Source organism: Chionomys nivalis, chromosome 7, assembly GCF_950005125.1.
Source record: "Chionomys nivalis chromosome 7, mChiNiv1.1, whole genome shotgun sequence".
Classification (NCBI taxonomy): domain Eukaryota; kingdom Metazoa; phylum Chordata; class Mammalia; order Rodentia; family Cricetidae; genus Chionomys; species Chionomys nivalis.
The window spans coordinates 79,516,019-79,536,958 of record NC_080092.1 but is presented as its reverse complement, the minus strand read 5'-3'; the positions used below and the strand labels follow the sequence as shown (position 1 = coordinate 79,536,958).

The 20,940-nt window shown below is 42.5% G+C and overlaps 2 protein-coding genes across 2 annotated transcripts; both read left to right on the top strand.

Moving 5' to 3' along the window:
• Positions 1-12,300: 12,300 nt before the first annotated feature.
• On the top strand, positions 12,301-12,597 carry LOC130878598 (keratin-associated protein 3-1). Its single transcript, XM_057776634.1, has one exon. It carries the CDS (start codon positions 12,301-12,303, stop codon positions 12,595-12,597), a length of 297 nt encoding a protein of 98 aa, XP_057632617.1.
• Positions 12,598-18,809: 6,212 nt separating this feature from the next.
• Positions 18,810-19,109, top strand: LOC130878605 (keratin-associated protein 3-2). Its single transcript, XM_057776641.1, has one exon. The coding sequence runs from the start codon at positions 18,810-18,812 to the stop codon at positions 19,107-19,109; it is 300 nt and encodes a 99-aa protein (XP_057632624.1).
• The last annotated feature ends 1,831 nt before the right edge of the window (positions 19,110-20,940 follow it).

The window sequence follows — 20,940 nt, the reverse complement described above, 5'->3', positions numbered from 1 at the left end:
GGAGGTTAGGTTTCTGAGACAGCAATCCTTCTCAGATAAACGGAGCATGGGAGATGTTATACTCACTTCCTCGTCACCTCAGCTAATCCTTCTTATTTGAAACACGCACCTGATGCTTCGAACCAAGTCCTGTGAAATTGGCAGAGCCCTGGTCCTGACATCGATGAGTCGGTACCCATGCCCACAGCTAACCTACCAGTGAGGAGAGTTAGTGTGATTCGATCAAACCAATGCTTGGTGGATTTCCAAACCCGGAGGCCTAGAACATTCCTGTTACATGGTACGATAGGCTGTAATCAACTCTCAAAAATGGCAGCTTCCTAAAATGAATTTGGCAATGACTCTTCTGTTTCTATATTGTGAAATACATTAAGGAGTATAGGTATTAGGTCTTCAGGGAAGTTCTGGTAGAATTCTGCATTGAAACCATCTGGACCTCAGCTTTTTTTTGGTAGGGAGGATTTTGATAACAGCTTCTAATTCTTCGCGACTAACAGGTCTATTTAGATTGTTCACCCGGTCCTGGTTTAACTTTGGTATATGGTACTTATCTAAAAAAATGTCCATTTCTTTTACATTTTCCAATTTTGTGGCACACAGGCTTTTATAGTAAGATCTAATGATTCTCTGAATTTCCTCTGTGTCTGTGGTTATGTCCCCCTTTTCATTTCTGATCTTATTAATTTGTGTATTCTCTCTCTGCCATTTGATTAGTTTGGATAGGGGTTTATCAATCTTGTTGATTTTCTCCAGGAACCAGCTTTTTGTTTCATTGATTCTTTGGATTGTTTTCTGTGTTTCTATTTTGTTGATTTCAGCCCTCAGTTTGATTATTTCCAGTCTTCTACTCCTCCTAGGTGAGTCTGCTTCTTTTTTTTTTTCTAGAGCCTTCAGGTGTGTTGTTAAGTCTCCAACGTGTGCTATCTCCGTTTTCTTTAAGTGGGCACTTAGTGCTATGAACTTTCCTCTTAGCACTGCTTTCATAGTGTCCCATAGGTTTGAGTATGTTGAGTCTTCATTTTCATTGAATTCAAGAAATACTTTAATTTCTTTCTTTATTTCTTCCTTGATCCAGGTGTGGTTCAGTAGTTGACTGTTCAGTTTCCATGAGTTTGTAGGCTTTCTGGGGGTAGCATTGTTGTTGAATTCTAACTTTAATCCATGGTGATCCGATAAAACACAGGTTGTTACTAATATTTTTTTGTAACTGTGGAAGTTTGCTTTGCTACTGAGTATGTGGTCAATTTTCGAGAAGGTTCCATGAGCTGCAGAGAAGAAGGTATATTCTTTCCTATTTGGGTGGAATGTTCTATAGATGTCTGTTAAGTCCATTATAGGATGAGAACTCCAATTTACCTGGAGGAGGAATTCTAAATATGAACACGTAGAGCCTACCCCACCACTCCCAGGCTTGAAGAATGTTCTCTCTTCTTCCATGTTGTCCCACACGCATTGGTTCTAATCAGATAATTCATCTCATATCAAAATAAATTTTTGATAATAAATGATTATGATCGGTCCAAACCTTTGGAACCAATTAGTCTTCACCTGTGAGTTCTTACCCCAAACCTGCTAGCCTAACCAAGAAGTCCAATGACCTCCTGAAGACCATTGTGCCATCATTTCGGGATAACACTGAAGATTGGATCTGTAACATGTTTGGACCTGTGTCAGCTGAGTCCATGGCTTCTGAAACAATGGGAGTAAGTAGCTCTATAATTAATAAATGCAGACTCTCTGTTCTTCTGTGTTCCACAATTGTGAGCTATGCTGGTTTATGGGGTCTTGGTTCTTAAGGAGAAAACACTTTCACCAGGAGGCAAATGACAGCTTAGGAGCTGGTACTGCCATTGTGTTATTTTGGTCTCTTCCTGTCACTGAACTCAGAGGGATAGAAAGTGGGTCACTCTGCTGACTTTTGTCCTTGATCCTGAATCTCAAGATGAAGTCTGGGTTGCTGCCACTCAATTGTGGCAAGGAAGGACTAGATTAAGAAGACAGGTTATTAAATGAAGAGTCAGTATAAAAAATTAATGGAAAATTCACAGCAAAAATGTAGGACCACTGTGGATGCAGACTCTTCAAGAACAAAGGCTAGAATCACCCCCAAGTTAAAATCCCCGACCAACTGAGAGCCAGATAAAAAATGAAGTGAGTGTTGGAAGAAAAGAATTATAGATACTATGTATACCCCCATCACTAATTACAGAATCAAGGGCTGCAGAAACTTCTTGTCCTATGGCATCATTTGGGGTGTGATGCACTGTAGTTAATCTTTGTTTAGAGGATCTAGAATATGCTGGGAATATTGCCCTCCTTGCTTGCTTTTCTCCTCTATGCCCCCTTTGTGGCACTACAGGCTAAACTTCACATGGATGAAATTTTACTTAAAAGATCGATCTTGGGAAACATATTCTGTTATCATGGTTTACAGATGAGTAACTATGTTGCTTACACTCAGATGCTTATGAAGAAGAGAGAGGAAGTAACTAACTCCACACTTACTGTTGAAGGGAGGCTTGAGCAGATATCTCCCCTGGGGAAATCCTTGCTGCACAAGTATGAGGTCCTGAGTTTTAGTCCTCAACACTGTCATAAAAAAAAAAACCAATGAGGGTGACATTTCCATAGGGAGGGTCCCTGGGGATTCTTGGCCAGACAGTCTGAGCTCCACATTCAGCGAGAGACTTTGTCTCGAAAATAAAGTGAGAAGTGATGGAAGGGCATTCTCCACATAGATCTCTGGCCTCCACATGCATCCACACATATTTGCATCCACACATACATGTGTGTGCATAGACAGGAGTATGTAAAAGCAAAACACCAAAACCAAATGACAATGAAAACCACCTCAGGAACAGACAAGTAAGCAACTGAGTCAGGTCTGTCATCTCAGTCCTCCAGAAGCTAAGTTAGAACTGCTGAGAGTTTCAGGGCAGCCTGGGCTACAGTGTGAACCCTGTCTCTGAAACAAAACAAGAGGCCCGGTGAGATAGCTCACAACAGGCAAAAGTGCTTGCCACCAGACTTAGCAAACTGTATTTGATCCCCAGAAACCACATAGTGGAAGGAGAAAACCAGTTCCTGAAAAATGTCTTCTGACCTCCACAGAGGTACAGGGGTGTGCTTACACACACACACACACACACACACAGAGAGAGAGAGAGAGAGAGAGAGAGAGAGAGAGAGAGAGAATGGATGGGTGGATAGATAATAGATAGATGATAGATAGATGATAGATGGATAGATAGATAGATAGATAGATAGATAGATAGATAGATAGATGATAGATAGATAGACAGATGAGAGAGAGAGACAGAGAGAGAGACAGAGAGAGAGACAGAGAGACAGAGAGACAGAGACAGAGAGAGAGACAGAGACAGAGAGAGAGAGACAGAGAGAGAAACTAGAAGTAAATGACGTTGTGTGGAGATTCCAGATACCAAAGGATGTCTTGGAAGATGTAGATTTCAGAGTAAACTGATCTGTGTACCTGTTGTTAAATTACATTTTTTCAGCTCCACCATCCTCCCTCTGATCTCCAAGAATCCTGTGTCTTGGAGCCCAGATTCCCCCATTGTTCCTCTGCCCGCGTCTCTGCTAGACTTGACCACTAGGGGGCAAGAGAGGAAAACTGCACAGTCTGTAGAGGAGGGCACTTTCTGCTTACTCAGATGCCAGAGGGTGCCAGGATTATCACCTCTGGATCTCTGCTTCACTCCAGCAGGCACAGATCCTTGCCCTGGCAGCCCCTGAGTTCAATTTGCAGTTGTCTCCACCCTCAGAGAACCAACTCCTTTGCTCTTCTGAGTCCCTACACGAGCTAGCCAGCCACACCCCCTCAAAAAGGTGTTTCACTCTTCCAGGTAAAGCCCTCTCTAAATTTGTATGCTTTCATTTTTTCCTTTTTTCTTTTAAAATGAACGTGTTCTTCACGTACTAAATTTATGATGTCTTAGGGGTTTCTTTAAGCCCTTTTAACCTCCTAACCAACGACTTGAAGATTATTTGTATTAAATTAATTCAATACAAATATTGTGTGTGTGGCTGACATCTCCTGACTAACTCCTCTTATATTTGCCTTCTTTAATTTTTAAAAATTATTTAGTGTAAGCTATCTATTCAGACTTTTCACTCATTCTCTTTGGTGGCTCATCATAGTTGGTTGTGGGGAACACACTAGTCTGTGTACTTTAGAGGGAGCATCCAGAGAATCACATCTGAGCCACGTTAAATCTAATTTAGAAACCAGAAAGACTACCCTGCAACACGGTAGTCGATTGCTGCACACCGCGAACTCCTGTCTGCGCTCTATGCGCTAGAACCCGCGAGCTTCGGGCAAGGGGCTGGAGGTTGAGAATACACACGCAGAGACAGACCGACACACAGACCTTCCAACACTGGTACCAAAAAGCCCCTCTTTAATAGCACCATGGAGGCTTAAATACCCTGCAGTCAATGGCCAACAGATGAAATTCCCATCCTCTGATCCTCTAGGACAGCTTTCAGTCACTTCAATTAGAAGGCTCTGGACAGGGAAGAGCAGCTCAAAGCCAGCACTCAATGAGTCCCAACACTCGGTGGTTAAGAAACCTCCATGTTTTCTATAGAAAGCTTCTTGGAGAGGCTGGTGCTTGGGAGGACCCTTGGTTGTTCCTGATATGCCCCAGACCATAACTTGAATGGAAGAAGCCCGAATCCCATGGGGCTCTTTAAGCGCCCATAGGCGAGTTTGTTTGAGGAGTCCACGGACACAACGCGGTTTGGGGAACTTTTCAAAGTAGACCATGTGAATCATCACATCTGCTGAAGCGTGACAGCCTTGGGTGAAGTTGAGGATTTGAGAGTTAAGCAAAGTTGTGCTTGTAAGCGTGACAGAGGCTAATCCAAAGCAATAAGTGTGACTTCACATCAGGCCTGTGTGTTTCTAAGCATACTCCTTCCTCACCTCCCGGTGTGTTAGCTAACAGCGGCACCGTGGGGCAAAGAAGTCTCAACATCTCTGGAGAAGCTGGCATCAGGGAAGATGAGGGAATTAGAAATGACAGTGTTTGGGAGTGATGGTTGGGGATAGAGCAGGAGCTGGGTTTGGGAGGATGACAAGGTGTTATGTGTTAGCACGCGCTAAGCGAAACAAATAACGTGCTGTATCGTGTTTCCACCATATGAAGGACACAAAGGAGGGCCATGAAAGGAATCAAAAATCACAATTTAAAAACCCCCAATCTAGCCGGGCGGTGGTGGCGCACGCCTTTAATCCCAGCACTTGGGAGGCAGAGGCAGGTGGATCTCTGTGAGTTCGAGACCAGCCTGGTCTACAGAGCTAGTTCCAGGACAGGCTCCAATGCCAAGAGAAACCCTGTCTCGAAAAAAAAAAAAAAACAAAACAAAAAAAAAAAAAAAAAAAAAAAACCCCAATCTACTCACTGGCTCATGTAGATGGATCTCAGAGATTTTCTGGAACTGGTTTTAATTATTTGGTAAGGGTTCAGTCTCTCAGAGAACTGCTCTGAGTACTCACTAGATACATAATCATGTGCTTGACACATGATAGGCACTCCAGAGATAATGTTCTCTGCTTACCTTCATTCAAATCTGTATCTTTTGGAGCAGACATCCCTTTAGAATATTAAAAAGACACACGTGGGTGGGTGGGAAATAGCTGTGCCGACAAGGAAGGGGATTACAAGAGATTTCTCACTCTATTGAGTGATTGGCCCTTTGTCCAATTAATCTACTCTTAAAAACCAAACATGTATCCAGGCACAATGGCACAAGCCCATAATCCCAGAACTCAACACTCAAGAGACTGAAGTAGGAGAATCGCCAGTCCAAGGCCAGCCTGGGATTTATAGTGAATCCTTATTTAAAAAAAAAAAAAAAAAATCAACCACTCTGGCTACTTGTGGGAACATTCTCCTCATGCAATGCTCCTTCCTTTCTGATCTCCTCTTTCTTCACAGCTGACCAAGAAAACAAATTTTCTCACTGACCAACTAGGGATTTTAAGTGGGTTCCATTATACCCCATACCCCAGTTGCATTTTCTAAGTGCATTTAAATGACATCCCGTCAAAATAAATCACAAGTGTTAAAGAAGTAGTAAAAGAAACAAAACAGCAATGAAAGAAGACAAAGATGCTGACAGAGAATTGCTTCCAGGCCCAGCTGGTTCTTCGTGGTTAACATGTCCACACCCAGGCAACATCCCAGGGCTCCAGCAGGGCTCTAGCAGGGCAGTGTAGAGAGAAAGTAGCCTTTCTGGAGAAGGCAGAGACTCCACTGGCTTCAGAGGCTGTGATGAAGACAGTAAAAGACGTCCGGAAATGAGACGTTATGAAACTAAAGCCCTCACCTTTACCCCAGGCCAGCCACAATACAAGAGCTCCAGGTTCGGTCTGCTTGTTCAACCACCACCCCTCCTAGAAGCATTTGCTGAGCACTTAGAGCTTCAACCATCTTCATGTGTTATTCAGTTTAGTCCTTCAACACCGCATCAGTGTGACAATAACAGCCATATTCAGCATTTCCTTGGTTGTCAGTGGATGACCCGGTGAGGTTGACCTCACCCTGTGCTTCTATAGTTAGACCCAATCTTGTGTGGTTGTGGTCAGAACAGTCTCCACTCCCTGATGTCTATGGACATTCAGTTCCTTCCTGAACACTGCTAGCATTTGCTGCTGCTCTTCACTGCCGCTGCAATGCCTCACTCCCCCTCTATCTTAAAGAGCAGGCTTACACCCTCTGTGAACCCCAGATGCTTCAGAGTACGCCTGGGCCCTACTTGCCATCGCCCACCTGACATCTCCTAAAACAGGACAAGTCACATTGAAGGTGTTCAACAATCAGTGGGGGAAACAAACAGATTATATATATTTTTATTAAAAATGTAATAGTAACATTATAGATTAATGTATAGTCAGATAACAACAGATTGTGAAACCAGAGACCTTTGGTCTAATCGCAGTTCAATTCTTTACTGATAAAAGAGAGGACTAGCAACCTTATCAACTTTTATAAAGTGTTTTAAAATTGAATGGCATAATACACAGAAAGACCTTAGAATCATACTTTTAAAAAATCATCTGAATTTATTGTTTCTCTTTATCATTGTATATAGGTACCTATTTAGTAAATTCACATATTGAAGTTCTAATATCAACTAAAACTTAAAAATATATTATTTAAGTGACTGGAGAGATGGCTTAGCATTTAAAACCACATACCGCTCTTGTAGAAGTTCTGAGTTCAGGTCCCAGCACTCACTACCTCCTGTAGTTCCAGCTCCAGGGACTCTGTCACCCTCTTCTGATGCCCACAGGCACCCACACTCACAGGTTCACATACACACACACACATACACACACACACAAACAAAAAGATAAAGATGTTTAACATTCAAGTATTTTAAGGCTACTGTAGAATAATTGTAAATTTAAATAAGTCAACAATGGATTTCACTTAGTTACCCGCTAACATTTTTTCCTCACTCTCGGGCATACACTGTATCATTCAGGGGCTGGAGAGATGTTTCTCTCAGTAGGTAAGAGCATTTGCTGGCCAGGCATATGGCACGCACCTTTAATCCCAGAAGTTGAAAGGTAGAGAGGTAGAGGCAGGAGAATCTCTATGAGACCAGCCTGGTCTACATATTGAACTCTAGGACAGACTACATAGAGAGACCCTGTCTCAAAAAAAAAAATTAAAAATAAAAATGCACAGGCTTTTCTTCCAAGTCTTCCAGAGAACCTACGTTCAGTTCCCAGCACCTAACACCCACAGCTCACAACCATATCCAGGAGGATCTGATGTCCTCTCTGGCTTCTGCAGGCACCAGAAGACTAGTCTATAGACATAAAACATTTTTTTAATAAAAATAACCATTACTCGGTGTCCATTTTCCTATCTACTTTAGCTCTAGTAAAAGTATATATTTCTATATTATTTCACTGTTTATGATTCTCCATTTCACTCTGCATATTTTGTAGGCCACAATGATACACAAGAACTAAAGGAAACTTACAGTCGCCCCCCCCCAATTGTTTAGAACCAGAGGAAGCTGGTTAAGTAAAAACTTGTGAGACTATCACATGTGCCATATGTCCAAATGCCTTGAGATTTGCTCTGGCATGTCCAATGAAATCACATAAGTCCACAGGGAGTAGAGTGAGAGAGATGCCTCTTTTACACACCCACACACAGCAGTGACTACCAGCTGGTCTCAGGAAACATCACTACTCCTCTTTAAAAGCAATACAACATGAAGGTAATTCAGTGAGTGGCAATACAGTAGCAAGGGTTACGTCAAATTTGGGGCAGGAGAGATGGCTCGGCAGTTAAGAACCCCTGTGCTCTTGTCAAGGACCTGGATTCAGCTCCCAGCACCTACATGATGCCTCACAACCATCTATAACTCCAGTTTCCAGATTCCGTGCCTTCTTCCAACCTCCACAGGCACCGGGCATGTACATACTACACATACATGCATGTAAGCAGAACACTCATACACATAAAATAAATCTAAAAATATATACAGAGAGAGTTACACCAAACTTGACTATAACCATTCATTACATCAAACTTGACTATAAGCACCATTCAGCTGGGAGAGGAGTGTCCACCATTTAAACCCACGCTCAAAATCCTTTGCATGTGTGCTTCACCAAGTGTGCATTCCGCAAGGAGAGGATTAATATTTCTAGTTGCCCTGAAGACAGCCACGCTTCCTTTCCACCTCCTCTGTAAAGCCATTCCTCAGAAATGTAAAAGATCGTGGGATTCCGTACGACAGACCTAAATGGTTTTACTCACAGCCATTTTTATTAGAATGAGAAACTTCAAAGACTTCTATGTTATATACGATTGTGACGAGATAAACTACCCCAGACAACTTCGGAAATACTGCGTGACCCATGAGTGGGAAGCTGCTAGCATTGCTGCTGATTCAGGAGATGCCCGAGTGGGAGGGTTTACCCAAGATCAACCCGGAAATCCACAGAGTTCTTGGGAGGTGATGGTTGGTTAGGCACAGGCAGGCTCACAACAAAGAGTGACTAACACACATAAAAAGCATCATCAGCCTCCATTTGGAAGGTGGTAAGCAAAAATTTCCATCCGTGTGCTCGAGCCTCCCTCACCTCTCACTCCAGCCCTGCTCCTTCCTGCTCACGGGTGTGGTCCTGCCGGCCCCCAGCTGAAGGCGGTATCGACTGCTTTCCCCAGCAGTCAAGCGCTTTTGCTCAGGGCCCCTTCCGAAGAGCAGATCTGAGACCTGGACAGGATCATTGGCTTCGGTTACAAACTGTACACACAACCTCTCATTCAGCAAAACATGCCACTTCCCCTTTCAAATGTCATCCAAACTCTACTCTCTCTTATCAGTGGCTCACCCGCCGCGGGCGTCAGTGACCATCCTCTCTCACCTGGACTCCAAACTCAGTCCGTTTCCACGCCAGCTCTGGGCAGATTATTTTCCTTCAAACATGAAACCTATCCCTCTCTGCTTTAAATCAACTGAGTAGAATAAACAACTACTAATTTTTCACGGCCGTGGAGGATAATGGTCCTCGCCAATTAAGTGAATATGTCAAAATGGCTCTCAGAGGTGAGTCTGAATGTTTCAAACACAAACAAATGTCCTGTCTGAGCTAATAAATATGTCAATTATCCTGATCAGGCTATTCGACATTGCATGCGTGTATTGAAATGACACACTGGAACCCCCTAAATATGTACAATTACGAGTCAATTAAAAATAAGTTTGAAATATGTAAACCATCCAGTGAATTTTTCAGTGCCCTTAGAATAAAAATCTAAACGCTGTAGAATACCCTAGAAAACCCTACCTCACCAGGAGCTGACTGGCTTCTTTAACATTGTTCCCTATCGTAATTATTCACTGTTTCCCAGCCACCCTGGCAAGAACAATCGGACTGCTCCAAATCATCGTAGCCACCCTCCGCCGCCATCTCCCTGTCACTCCTGTTAATGTGTTTTCTTGCCTTATGGCAACTGGCACTGTCTGAAGTTCTTATGTGTTCAGCGGTTTGTTTTTGTGACTGCCAGTTTCCCCCACTGTGATGGACATTGTTACAAGGACCCTATCTGAATGCTTATCGATGCATACTTACAACCAGACATAACATAAGCCATTTTAATACATTAACAAATGAAAAAAATATATATAATCTACAATTATATGAAGTTGAAGATTGAAGATAGAGCTCAAGGGGAGAGCCCTTGGAAGGCTTTCTGTTCAATTCCTCAGTATGGTCATATGTATACACACATACTATTATATTATATTATATTTATTATATTATGCATAATATATTATCTATATATCAATGCATGAGCTATTGATGTCAGATAAGCCACTTTTCATTAGCTATGCAACTTTGTACCCAATAATATATCCTTTCTCTTTTTATAACCTGGAATATGGTCATAGTGATAATCCCAATCTTACAGAATATAGAAAGAAAATGCATAGTAAATACTTAGTACTATGCCTGGGGCACGGCATACATAAAATAAGGGCTATGTTTTAGTGGAAGATTAGTGTTGCAGTTATCTTAAAAATATTAATATAAACTATGAAAACTGAGTTGCCTAGAAACTGGTTCCCCAAGACTGAACAGCATGGTGTGAAATCCCAGGTTAAGAGTTTCTAACCATCCCCATTGTTCATTTGAGATACTTTTGGGCAGCTTGACACAAGATGGGCTCATCTGGGAGTGGAGAACTTTAACCTAGAAGATGTCCCCCATCAGGTTCTCCCATAGGCACATCAGTAGGGTATTTTCTTGATTGATGACTAATGTGGGAGGGCCCAGCTCACTCTGAGCAGTGCCACTCCTGAACAGGTGGTCCTCAGTTTTATAAGAAAACAAAATGAACAAGCTATGAGGAGCAATTCAGTAAGCAACACTCCTCCAAGGTCTCTGCTTCATCCCCTATCTCCAGGACCCTACCTTAAGGTCCTTCCTTGACTTTCCTCAATGGACTGGCTACATAAAACCAATAAACTCTTGTCTTCCCAAGTTGTTCTTGGTCACGATGTTTACCACAGCAATAGAGACCTCACTAGGAAACCCATCCAACTACGCCATCCTTTGTGACAGGAGCCATACTTCCCTCCCCACTCCCCTACCTCACACAAATATGTCCCCAATCACTTCCCCTAGCTTCAAATCAGCAGGAGGGCATGTGAAGTAAGAAGAGAGCTTGGAGTTGGAGACACACAGTTGACTTCACGTGCCAAAATGCTCCAGAGAATACTGACTTATCAGTTATGAAAATAAACAGAAAGGAGTATGTGGTCAAGGAGGGTGGCCGGAAGTTTATGCTCTAACACCTTACTGAGAACTTCCAGAGCCTTCTGGCATATTGAAAGCTCTGAGAAACCCCCAAGGGGGGAGTTGGTATGCACCACATTTGACTAAGGGTCTCGTTTTTGGGTCCCCCGGAGCAGCTGTTCCTGGGGCTCACTCTAAGAATACTGTATCCTTTCATCCTTAAGCCCCAGCACAACCCATCTTTAAGTGATAAAAAGTCTAAGCACAGAGCACAGTCAGATGAGGTTATGAGGGCCCTGGTCCTTGTCACCCTTACGGTTCTTTGTAACCATCCACATACCCCTCCCAAGTCTTCGATCAACACATGTACAAAGGGATAGAAAACAAATGATTTTCTAGAATTCTGTAGAAAACTACTTCTTTGCACATTCCCCAACCTACTTCCCATAGACTCCATCCACTCCTTTTGGACTCAACTTCTTGGAGCCACAAGACATAATTTTTTTCCTCTTACTTTTTCAGTCAGAGAGCCTAAACTGTCTCATGGAAACTCATGGTTGCTGGAAGAAGAGAAACCCAAAAGCCAGTGAAGTGTTCATCTGTAAAAGAGATACAGAGCACAGGGAAGTGCTGCAGATACCTGCCATTCCACGCCACTATTAGTGATGTGTAATGATTGGAAGATAATGGCTCTGTGCCTTTGAAGACTAAAGTGATGAAGCTGTCTGTGCAATGACACCTGGCCCGTATGAGGAGTCCTCATTTGACAGCAAAACAACCCGAATCCCTTTTATGAGGTATGGAATGTGTCTTAGGTAATAAACACTTAAGTAATTAGATGGATTTTATGGAAGCAGCCATAAACTGAAACATGGGGAAAATGCCTTGGCAATGGGGTTGACGCCCAGGGAGGCGGGTATATAAGAGCCAGGGCAGAAGTCGGGAGCATTCACACATCAACTGACTTCTCGTCTCAACCCAACCACAACCCAACTCCCAAAGCCATGGCTTGCTGTGTTGCCCGCTGCTGCAGCGTCCCCACCGGCCCTGCCACCACCATCTGCTCCTCTGACAAGTCCTGCCGCTGTGGAGTCTGCCTTCCCAGCACCTGCCCACATGAGATCAGCCTCCTGCAGCCCACCTGCTGTGACCCCTGCCCCCCACCCTGCTGCCAACCAGAAGTGTACGTGCCAACCTGCTGGCTGCTCAACTCTTGCCACCCAACTCCCGGCCTGAGCGGCATCAACCTGACCACCTACGTTCAGCCTGGCTGTGAGAGTCCCTGTGAGCCCTGCTGTTAAGCCCTACTCCCAGGTTCAGGGGCCTGGCTTCTCAGCATCCTCCCCATAACCTGCTCTTCAGCAACTGTTTCTGCCTGAATCCCAGCTTCATCAACCCCAGGGCCCAGGAACAGAAGCCCGTGGACCATGCTTAAGCTGCCCATGCTTTGTTCCTATGGGCACAGATGGCTGCCTTCTCTCTTTTAGGCTCTGTCCCTCCTTTTTGAGAGCTACCATTTGGACTACTCATTAATAAAGTTCATTCTGGCTTAGCATTACTGGCCTCGTAGCTGTTTATTTCTCTGTTTCCTCTTAGGGAAAGTAGAACGCCAAGTTCTACCTGAAAGCAGTTTGTTATGCAGCCCAAGGGCAACCCCAACACAGTGAGAAATCTTTTATTTATGTGTAAAAATAATATATATATATATATTATTTTTATTCATTTGAATAACAACCACAGTTTCCCCTCCTCCCCTATCCCTGTCCTCCCCAAACCACCCCATTCACTCCTTAGGAAGGGTAAGGCCTCCCTTGGGAAGTCAACAAAGCCTGCTATATTCAGCTGAGGCAGCACACCCCTCCCAATTGCACCGAGGCTGAGTAAGGCATCCCACCATGTGGAATGGGCTTCAAACAGCCAGCTCATGCACTAGGGATAGATCCTGGTCCCATGGCTAGGGGCCCCTGAAAACTCCAGCAGGTTCTTTTATAGGATCTTTCCATTTAATGAATATTTCTGGAGCTATCCACTGTGCCATGTAAAATCTAGACATAAATATAATGTTCTATTTTTTTTTTATTCGACTCTCATTTCTTTCTTGGTTAACTAAGAAAAAAATAATCCTTGTGCTGGCATGTGAAAATAATTTCTACCCCCTTACTCATAGTCAACAAAAGTTTCAGGCTCACAATGGAGGTTACTTTGAAATTCCAAACTCTTAAAAAAATAAGTCAATGCACCCACGGGTGAATCTGTGGAGAGCTGCGCTCCTCACAGGAGGGCTTCTGGAGACGTCATTATGCTGAAATGTGCCATGACTTTGTAATAAAACAGTAGAGTGTGGACTTCTCCCTAATCAACTTGACCGTGACTTCCTCTTTCCTTTGTTTTCATAAATTAGCTTCATAGACAGCATGTTCTGAAGAACAACTGGGGAGAGTTAGCCATCTCATCCAGGCTCTGATGTCCAGGGGGAAAAAAGACATCACTAAATTATATCTAAGCTACTAAATCTAAGTAAATAGGAGCTTAAAATTTTGTATTGTGTTTCATTTTTCCCCTTTGGAATGGGAAAATAGTAAATGTGAAAAAACTTTAGCATTTAGAACTGGTTTGCTTGGAAAAGGTTAAAAGTGTTTAAGTGTGTGCATGTGTGCATACATGTGTGTGCATATGACCTATCTTGGGTAAAATAGTTCAAGCTGTATCAATAAGCAGAAACTACATAGCATCAAACATAGGAATCAAAGGTCCATGACATATAAATCAACAACACTGTGGTAAAGACACTGGACATGAAACTGCTTTCATGGTCAAACATCATCTTTATCAGAATTCTTATGGTTTGAGCTCCCTGCACTGTAATTTACATATTTACATCAGCTGAGCACTCATTGCTCAGGTATTAGTTTCAAAAGGGAATAAGCAAAAGTTCCTGCCCTTGAAGAGTTCTAGGGAAGAGGTATGGATAGTTGATATCTTCCAGAATAATCATTTTTGTGTGAATATCAGCATTTATTGCTTTTGTCCCCTTAAGTGAGGTCCCCCTGAGTTCACAGTAGCCTCAACTGTGCTTAGAAGTTGACTGGCTCAAGTGGTTTAAACTATCACATCACTGAGATATCCATAATGCATTAGGCCAAAGTGAAATATTCTTTACACTACAGAATTGGCAACAAAGTTCTGAAAGCACAAAATATACGTTCCTCTTGGGAAAAAGATCTCTGTGTTGACACTATGCTATTGCCTTAGTTTTGATAAACAATCTAAATACAGTAAGAGCTCTCCACAAAGCACCCAAATTGCTGAAATCTAATTGTAGAGTTGAATATTTTCTTACCTTGGGGATTTTGTGGCCTCTCTTTCTCTCTCTCTTCCTCTCTTCCTCCTTCCCTCCTTCCCTGTCTCCCTCTCTCCCTGCTATCTGTAGGCTAGTATTCTACAACCTAGTTTTCCTTGCTATTATTCCATCTTCTGCTTATGTCTCAGAACTGCAATAATGGCTGGATAACCCAAAGAATAAAGACCTCCTCATCCACAGCAATCAGTTGTCCCAGGAGAGCCTCTCCCTTCCACCAGCTGTTCCAAGTTTTCTCTCCAAAAAGACAGTCTTTCATTTTGAGAAACATGCATGTTTTCCCAAATGGCTTTCCTAAGTATTTTTAATTACTTCATTTCTCTGCTCATCAATTTATAAGTATTGGTATATTGTGACATCAACATACACACACACACACACTCTTCCAATGAATGAACTGACTCACCTTTACTGTGGTCACACACTAACTTAAACCATGAAGTGTTAGCATTCTAACAATTGCACTGGATGGAAGGAACTTGGAAATGGTGTCTGTCTGTCTGACTGATCATTGTCAGCACCGAATGTAGCTTTGAACAATAGAAGTAACAGGTCAGCAGCTTGATTTTCATAAAAAGCAAAAACTCTTCAGGTTGCTTTGCAAGAAAATGCATACTCGTATATTTCAGACCAAGTATCGTCCCAAGAGCCTATATTTTAATCTATTTCAATTTGTTGGGCTGGAGAGATGGCTCAGAGGTTAAGAGCATTGCCTGCTCTTCCAAAGGTCCTGAGTTCAATTCCCAGCAACCACATGGTGGCTCAATTTGTAATTAAAGTAATCAATCCCTTGTTTATATTCATATTTACTTGCATGTCTAGATGATGTAGTGCTAATATATAGAAAATCATCTAGCAAGTTCTGTCATCTCCAAGCACATTCATGTTGTGTGTTTTCAATATTTATTAATTTGCTCAGATTCACGCAAAAATGCCACTGTGCATCTGATAGAAAAAGAAGAGTCCTACAGGTTTGGGCTTCCCAAATGTATCAGGGGTGCATGGTTTGAGAAAGATGCTTTCTTAGTTCTTGAGACCATCACTCTTGATACTTTACTTAGTGTAGATGACTTATAGGAAGAAATTCTAGGGGATGACCAAGAAGAAAGTAAGGATAAACCCAAGCAGGTTAATATATCGAATAAAAAGAGAACGACACTGACACCATTTTGAAACTGTAGCAGGAAGCAAGTTTGAATGAAGCAACACAACCAAATAAAACTTCAGGAGTGCGTGTCCCGTGGCTGATACAAGAAGATACTGCGTTATTTGTGTGGGGTTGTGCAAACATCAACAAGGAAGCAGCTGAAGGCAGAGGCCACGTTCCCTGAAATAGGTAGGTATAAAAGTCCCTCCCAAGGCAACTTTGTGGAAGAACGCCTTCCTCAGCAAGAAAACCTCACCCACCGTCACCATGACTGGCTGCAGTTCCTATCTCCAAGGATGCCGCAGTGTCCCCATGGGCCCGGCCACCACCCTCTGCTCCTCAGACGTATATGGTCCGTGTGGAGTCTGCCTGCCCAGCACCTGTCCACACAGGGTCAGTCTCCTTCAGCCCGCCTGCTGTGTCACTTGCCCCCCACCCTGCTGTGTGCCTGATTCCTATGTGTCCTCATGTTGGCTGCTTGACAAGGGCTACCCTGCCCCAGACCTGAAAGGTATCTCTGTTTCCACCTGTGTCCACCCTCCTGCTGCTAAATGAAGGCATTTAAAGAGCTTACCCACCTTGCCCTAAGGATCTACAATGGTGGACACTAAAAGCTCCTTAGCAAAGGGCTTTAGTTAGGCACTCTGGAAGATGCTTTGACTCTGGGACTTCATTTTTGCAGACAGATTCTTTCTGTGTTTTTGGACAATGATTTCAGGGAAGTGGAAAAGAGTCACAATCATGGATCTCCTTATTTTAAAAGTAAATAAATGCCACTACCCCCCAAGTCCTGTGCTGTCTCCATGTTTAATGCTATAATTACCCAGGGACTCTTGACACATGCATCATGAAGCTGCAAGGTAGGTGTGCAGCAGAATGACGCTTTTTGATGACATCGACATAAATCTCATAGCTGAAAGGAAACCACACAAGGATATACAGATACCTGAAGAACATTGCCTGAGTGGTAAAACACATTCACACTAAGCATAGAATTGGTTTAAATTTCAAGATCAACACCTACCTTTATGTTTTATTTCTCTGACTATGTAAACAACTCAAATGTGTCCTTAAAGACACAGACAAGCTGTCATTAGACATCAACACACACTCACATTCCAAGAATTTCTCAGATGCCTCTGATGTCCCAGGCATCTTCTCCAGAGCCTGCAGGAGATACAGGAGACTAAGGATACGGTTCCCATTGCAAGGGCCTCTCACTGGCATGAGAAAGAGAAATGGAAGGGAAACTGTAATACAGGGCAGAATGAAGCAAGGTCAACTTGATCGCATAGAAAACTGTGAAAACATCTGGAAGGGTTCATTCATTTATAAAGGAGGCTCTGTGGGTCAAAGCCTTGAGAACGAGAACGGGTTGAGACACAGAGAGCCAGGACGGGATACTTTCAGATAAAGCAACAATCTGACTGTGATGACAGAGGCAACATTTTTATTTACAAAAAACACAGTATTCAAACCAAAGCCAAATCACCCACTCTTTGTACACGGAATGCATGACACTTCATGGTGACAGCGTCTAATGCTTTTCCAGTCCTTCTTCCTTTAGACATGCCGTGCTGATTGAAAACACTCACCAAGGAATCAGCACTCTGTGCTTAACCAAAAATCACTTTCCATCTGATAAATTATGTAATTTAGATCCCACCGACTGAATGCTTTGTACTAAAGAAATGTGTAGCGACCACAGAACTGTCAACCATTGCACATTAGACATTGCTGTGCCTCATCTTCAGATACAGGAAGACAAATCAAGGCCAGCTGAGAAGAGGAAGCCTGTAGAAGGCATCTCAGAGGAATTTACTATCCAGCTGAAGGTCCGAGAGGGGGAAACGAACAAACACGCAGATGGAAGACATAACAAACACTTTTTAATGACGTCTTTCATTCGACGTTGTTTTTCCAGTCGCCATCTTAAACCTCCTGTTAACTGTGAATCACATGGTTTCTCCTTCTGAATCTCATTTCGTCTTACTTTGAGTCTGTACGTCACTCATGTGAGAATGAATTCGCTTAGTTTTCTTTTCGTGAAACATCTGATCAAGGACAGCAAGTGAGCTTTTGTTTGTTTTTTGTTTTCTGTTTCTGTTTTTGTTTTTAATCTTTCCAGTGGTTTTTATACTTTGGCTCATCTTTAAGAAAAGAAGCACTGTGGAAAAAATAATATGTAACACTTCCTTTGAAATGTCACTAGACAAAAAAAAAAAAAAAGAAAAAAAAAGAAAAAGAAAGAAAGAAAAAAAAAGGAAGGAAGGAAGGAAGGAATAGAAAATCACTTATTTCAAACAATAAAAAAGAATCTAGCCCATACCATCCTGTCTGTTCCATTGCTTGCTTAGGAGGACCTGAATTTTATTATCAATAAATAAAAAAAGTTTGAAGATTATATTGTCAGAGGAGATATTTATATTTGTAAATAAGTAGATAATTTAGAATTAAAAAGAGGGAAGGAGCGAGGGAGGGGGAATGGAGTGGGGAAGGGGAAGAGGAGTGGGGAGAGGGGGAGGGGAGGGGGGGAGGGGGCGAGGGAAATGGGAAACGGGGAGGAGGCGGAAATTTTAATTAAAAAAAAATAAAAAGAAAGAAAACAAAAAAAAATCCAAAAAAAAAAAAAAAGAGGGAAGGAAATTTTTAAACCCTAAAAATGTACATGAATTGTCACTTGGTCAAATTACTTGTAACTCATACCAGATTGGGTATGTCCGATGCTGTAAGGATAAAATGTGACAATCTTATGACAAAAATTATGCCTCCATGACTCAAAACTGCAATTGAATTAATAAGGGCAGGACTCTTAATAGAAATGAAAATGCCAAACTGATTAGATAATAACCTTTGTGAAAAAGGGTGTCATAAATAAAACCAGGATAAGTAGGAAGCTTTCTGATTGGACTCTTGCTCACTGGGGAGGGTATAAAAGAGTCCAGACTGAGAGGAGACATTTGAACCTCATCTTTGCACTGGACCAAAGCTAACCGGACTCCATCACCATGGCCTGCTGTGTTGCCCGCTGCTGCAGCGTCCCCACCGGCCCTGCCACCACCATCTGCTCCTCAGACAAGTCCTGCCGCTGTGGAGTCTGCCTGCCCAGCACCTGCCCACACACCATCTGGCAACTGGAGCCCACCTGCTGTGACAACTGTCCCCCACCCTGCCACATCCCTCAGCCCTGTGTGCCCACCTGCTTCCTGCTCAACTCCTGCCACCCAACCCCAGACCTGCTGACTGTCAACCTCACCACCTATGTGCAGCCTGGCTGTGAGGATCCCTGCACCCCAAGTTGCTGCTGATCTGTGGTACCCTTGCTCAGAGACTAATACTGAAGACTCCAGGAGCTGCCTAACCACTGTCGGCTTGTCGTGTTGTCACATACGTGGGCAGATGGTCTAGGCTATGAAAACCCAACCTTTGATTTTAATGACCAGAAAGCCAAGAAATTTGTTTAAGCAAACTGGATGAATAGTCATTTGATTCATTTCAACTGGTGAATTCTTCCCTTATGAAAATGCTATTGAAATCTTTAAGATTTCGAATTATGGCATGTTGGTTCTAGGATCTGATTTCCTGTACTGAGCATTTTCAGAGGCAAAATAATCTCCAGATGGGTTTCTAATAAACTGTATTTCCCTGGCCTTATGTGTTCTTTATTGATGCTAGTGTTTGAAATTCATTTCTTGTTTTTGAAACAGAGGAATTTTTTAGTGTAGAAAGTACCAGATGAAGACAAAATTGGAGCTAGCATCTTAAGTGCTCGCCTGTCTTTAACATCCATCTTCTATCCTTTCCCTCAAAACTCATAGAATCCTCAAAACGACACCACCTAACGATATGAGCAAAGTTGTTTAAGCTATTAAGTGTTCTCAAAATTATAAAGTTAGTTACTAAAGCAACTAGAATTTAACACCTGGTATGTCTGACTCTAAAGCCCAATTATTCCCACATCATAAAGCCTTCAATACAAACAGATGAACAAATTCAATCAGCATCTATGACACAGATTCAAAACGTGAGAAATGTCAAAAATGTAAGAGTCCTCAACAAAAACGTCACATCAAGTTTTGACAGAAAGGGGGTAAGTTGACTCTTATCAAAATGGGTAGGCATTCAGCTGTGAGATCTGGGTCATGTCTACCTTATTTCACTTACAGAGCTCCCAGTGGGCAACTCTAGAAATCAGGACACTAACGCAGGCCTCATTTGCCACCCATTGTCACACAAGTTCTAGTCCAGCAGTCAATAGAATGCCAGCTGCTCTCGGGTGACAGATGAAGAACTCAAGCCGAAATGCCCATCAAAGCTAGGTGCAGCTGTGTCTGTAACTCCAATGACCAGGAGGCTGAGATATGAAGACAGAGCGGTCAAGGCCAGGTTTGAGCAACACACAGGAAGATTCTATCTAAAAAAGAAAAGGAAGAAAGAAATTGGCAAATTGAGTCCATGAGCTAATTTTATAAACATACATAAATTTACATCACAGAGACTGTTTTCTGGGCCTACAAAGAATGTCTGTATGTGTATTATGCATGCATTACATATATAATCTTATGCTATATAATACATATACACATAAAAGCAAACACCACATGTAGAAATACACAAGTCAAAATCTGGAAAAGCCCTGAGATAAAGACAACACAATGTCTGTGTGATCAAAAAACAAGTAGGGGAAGAAAGCAGAGAAGTAAATACCTAAATAAATCTGTTTTACAATATCTTCAGCGGCCCATTAGTGTCACTAGAGAGGGATATCCCAGAGCATGCCCACAGGCTTCTTGATGCTTCTGCTTGGAATAAGCAAATTCCCGGAGCTTCAAAAGCCTGTCATTTAATCAAGAATCACATGCACAGGGTTTCCATTTTCCAGAAACGGTAATTCATCCCCACCGGATCCTGTGTTTACCTGGTATTTAGCAAGTGAGTCACCAGACCATCTAAGGACGATCATCTCACCTTTCCAGCTCTCCCTATCTTCACTTGTAAGCAAAGCAGAGTAATTTCCAGGTCTCTTAGGCCACTGAAGAGAAAATGCATTCATAAAGTACTGCAATATCTTGTCAATAAAAAGATTATTGTCATATATTTGTTATTTAAGAACAGTTTGAGTTTACTAATATAACCTTA

Coding starts and splice junctions, on each gene's coding strand:
- LOC130878598 (XM_057776634.1), top strand. CDS start 12,301: ATGGCTTGCTGTGTTGCCCGCTGCTGCAGCGTCCCCACCGGCCCTGCC.
- LOC130878605 (XM_057776641.1), top strand. CDS start 18,810: ATGGCCTGCTGTGTTGCCCGCTGCTGCAGCGTCCCCACCGGCCCTGCC.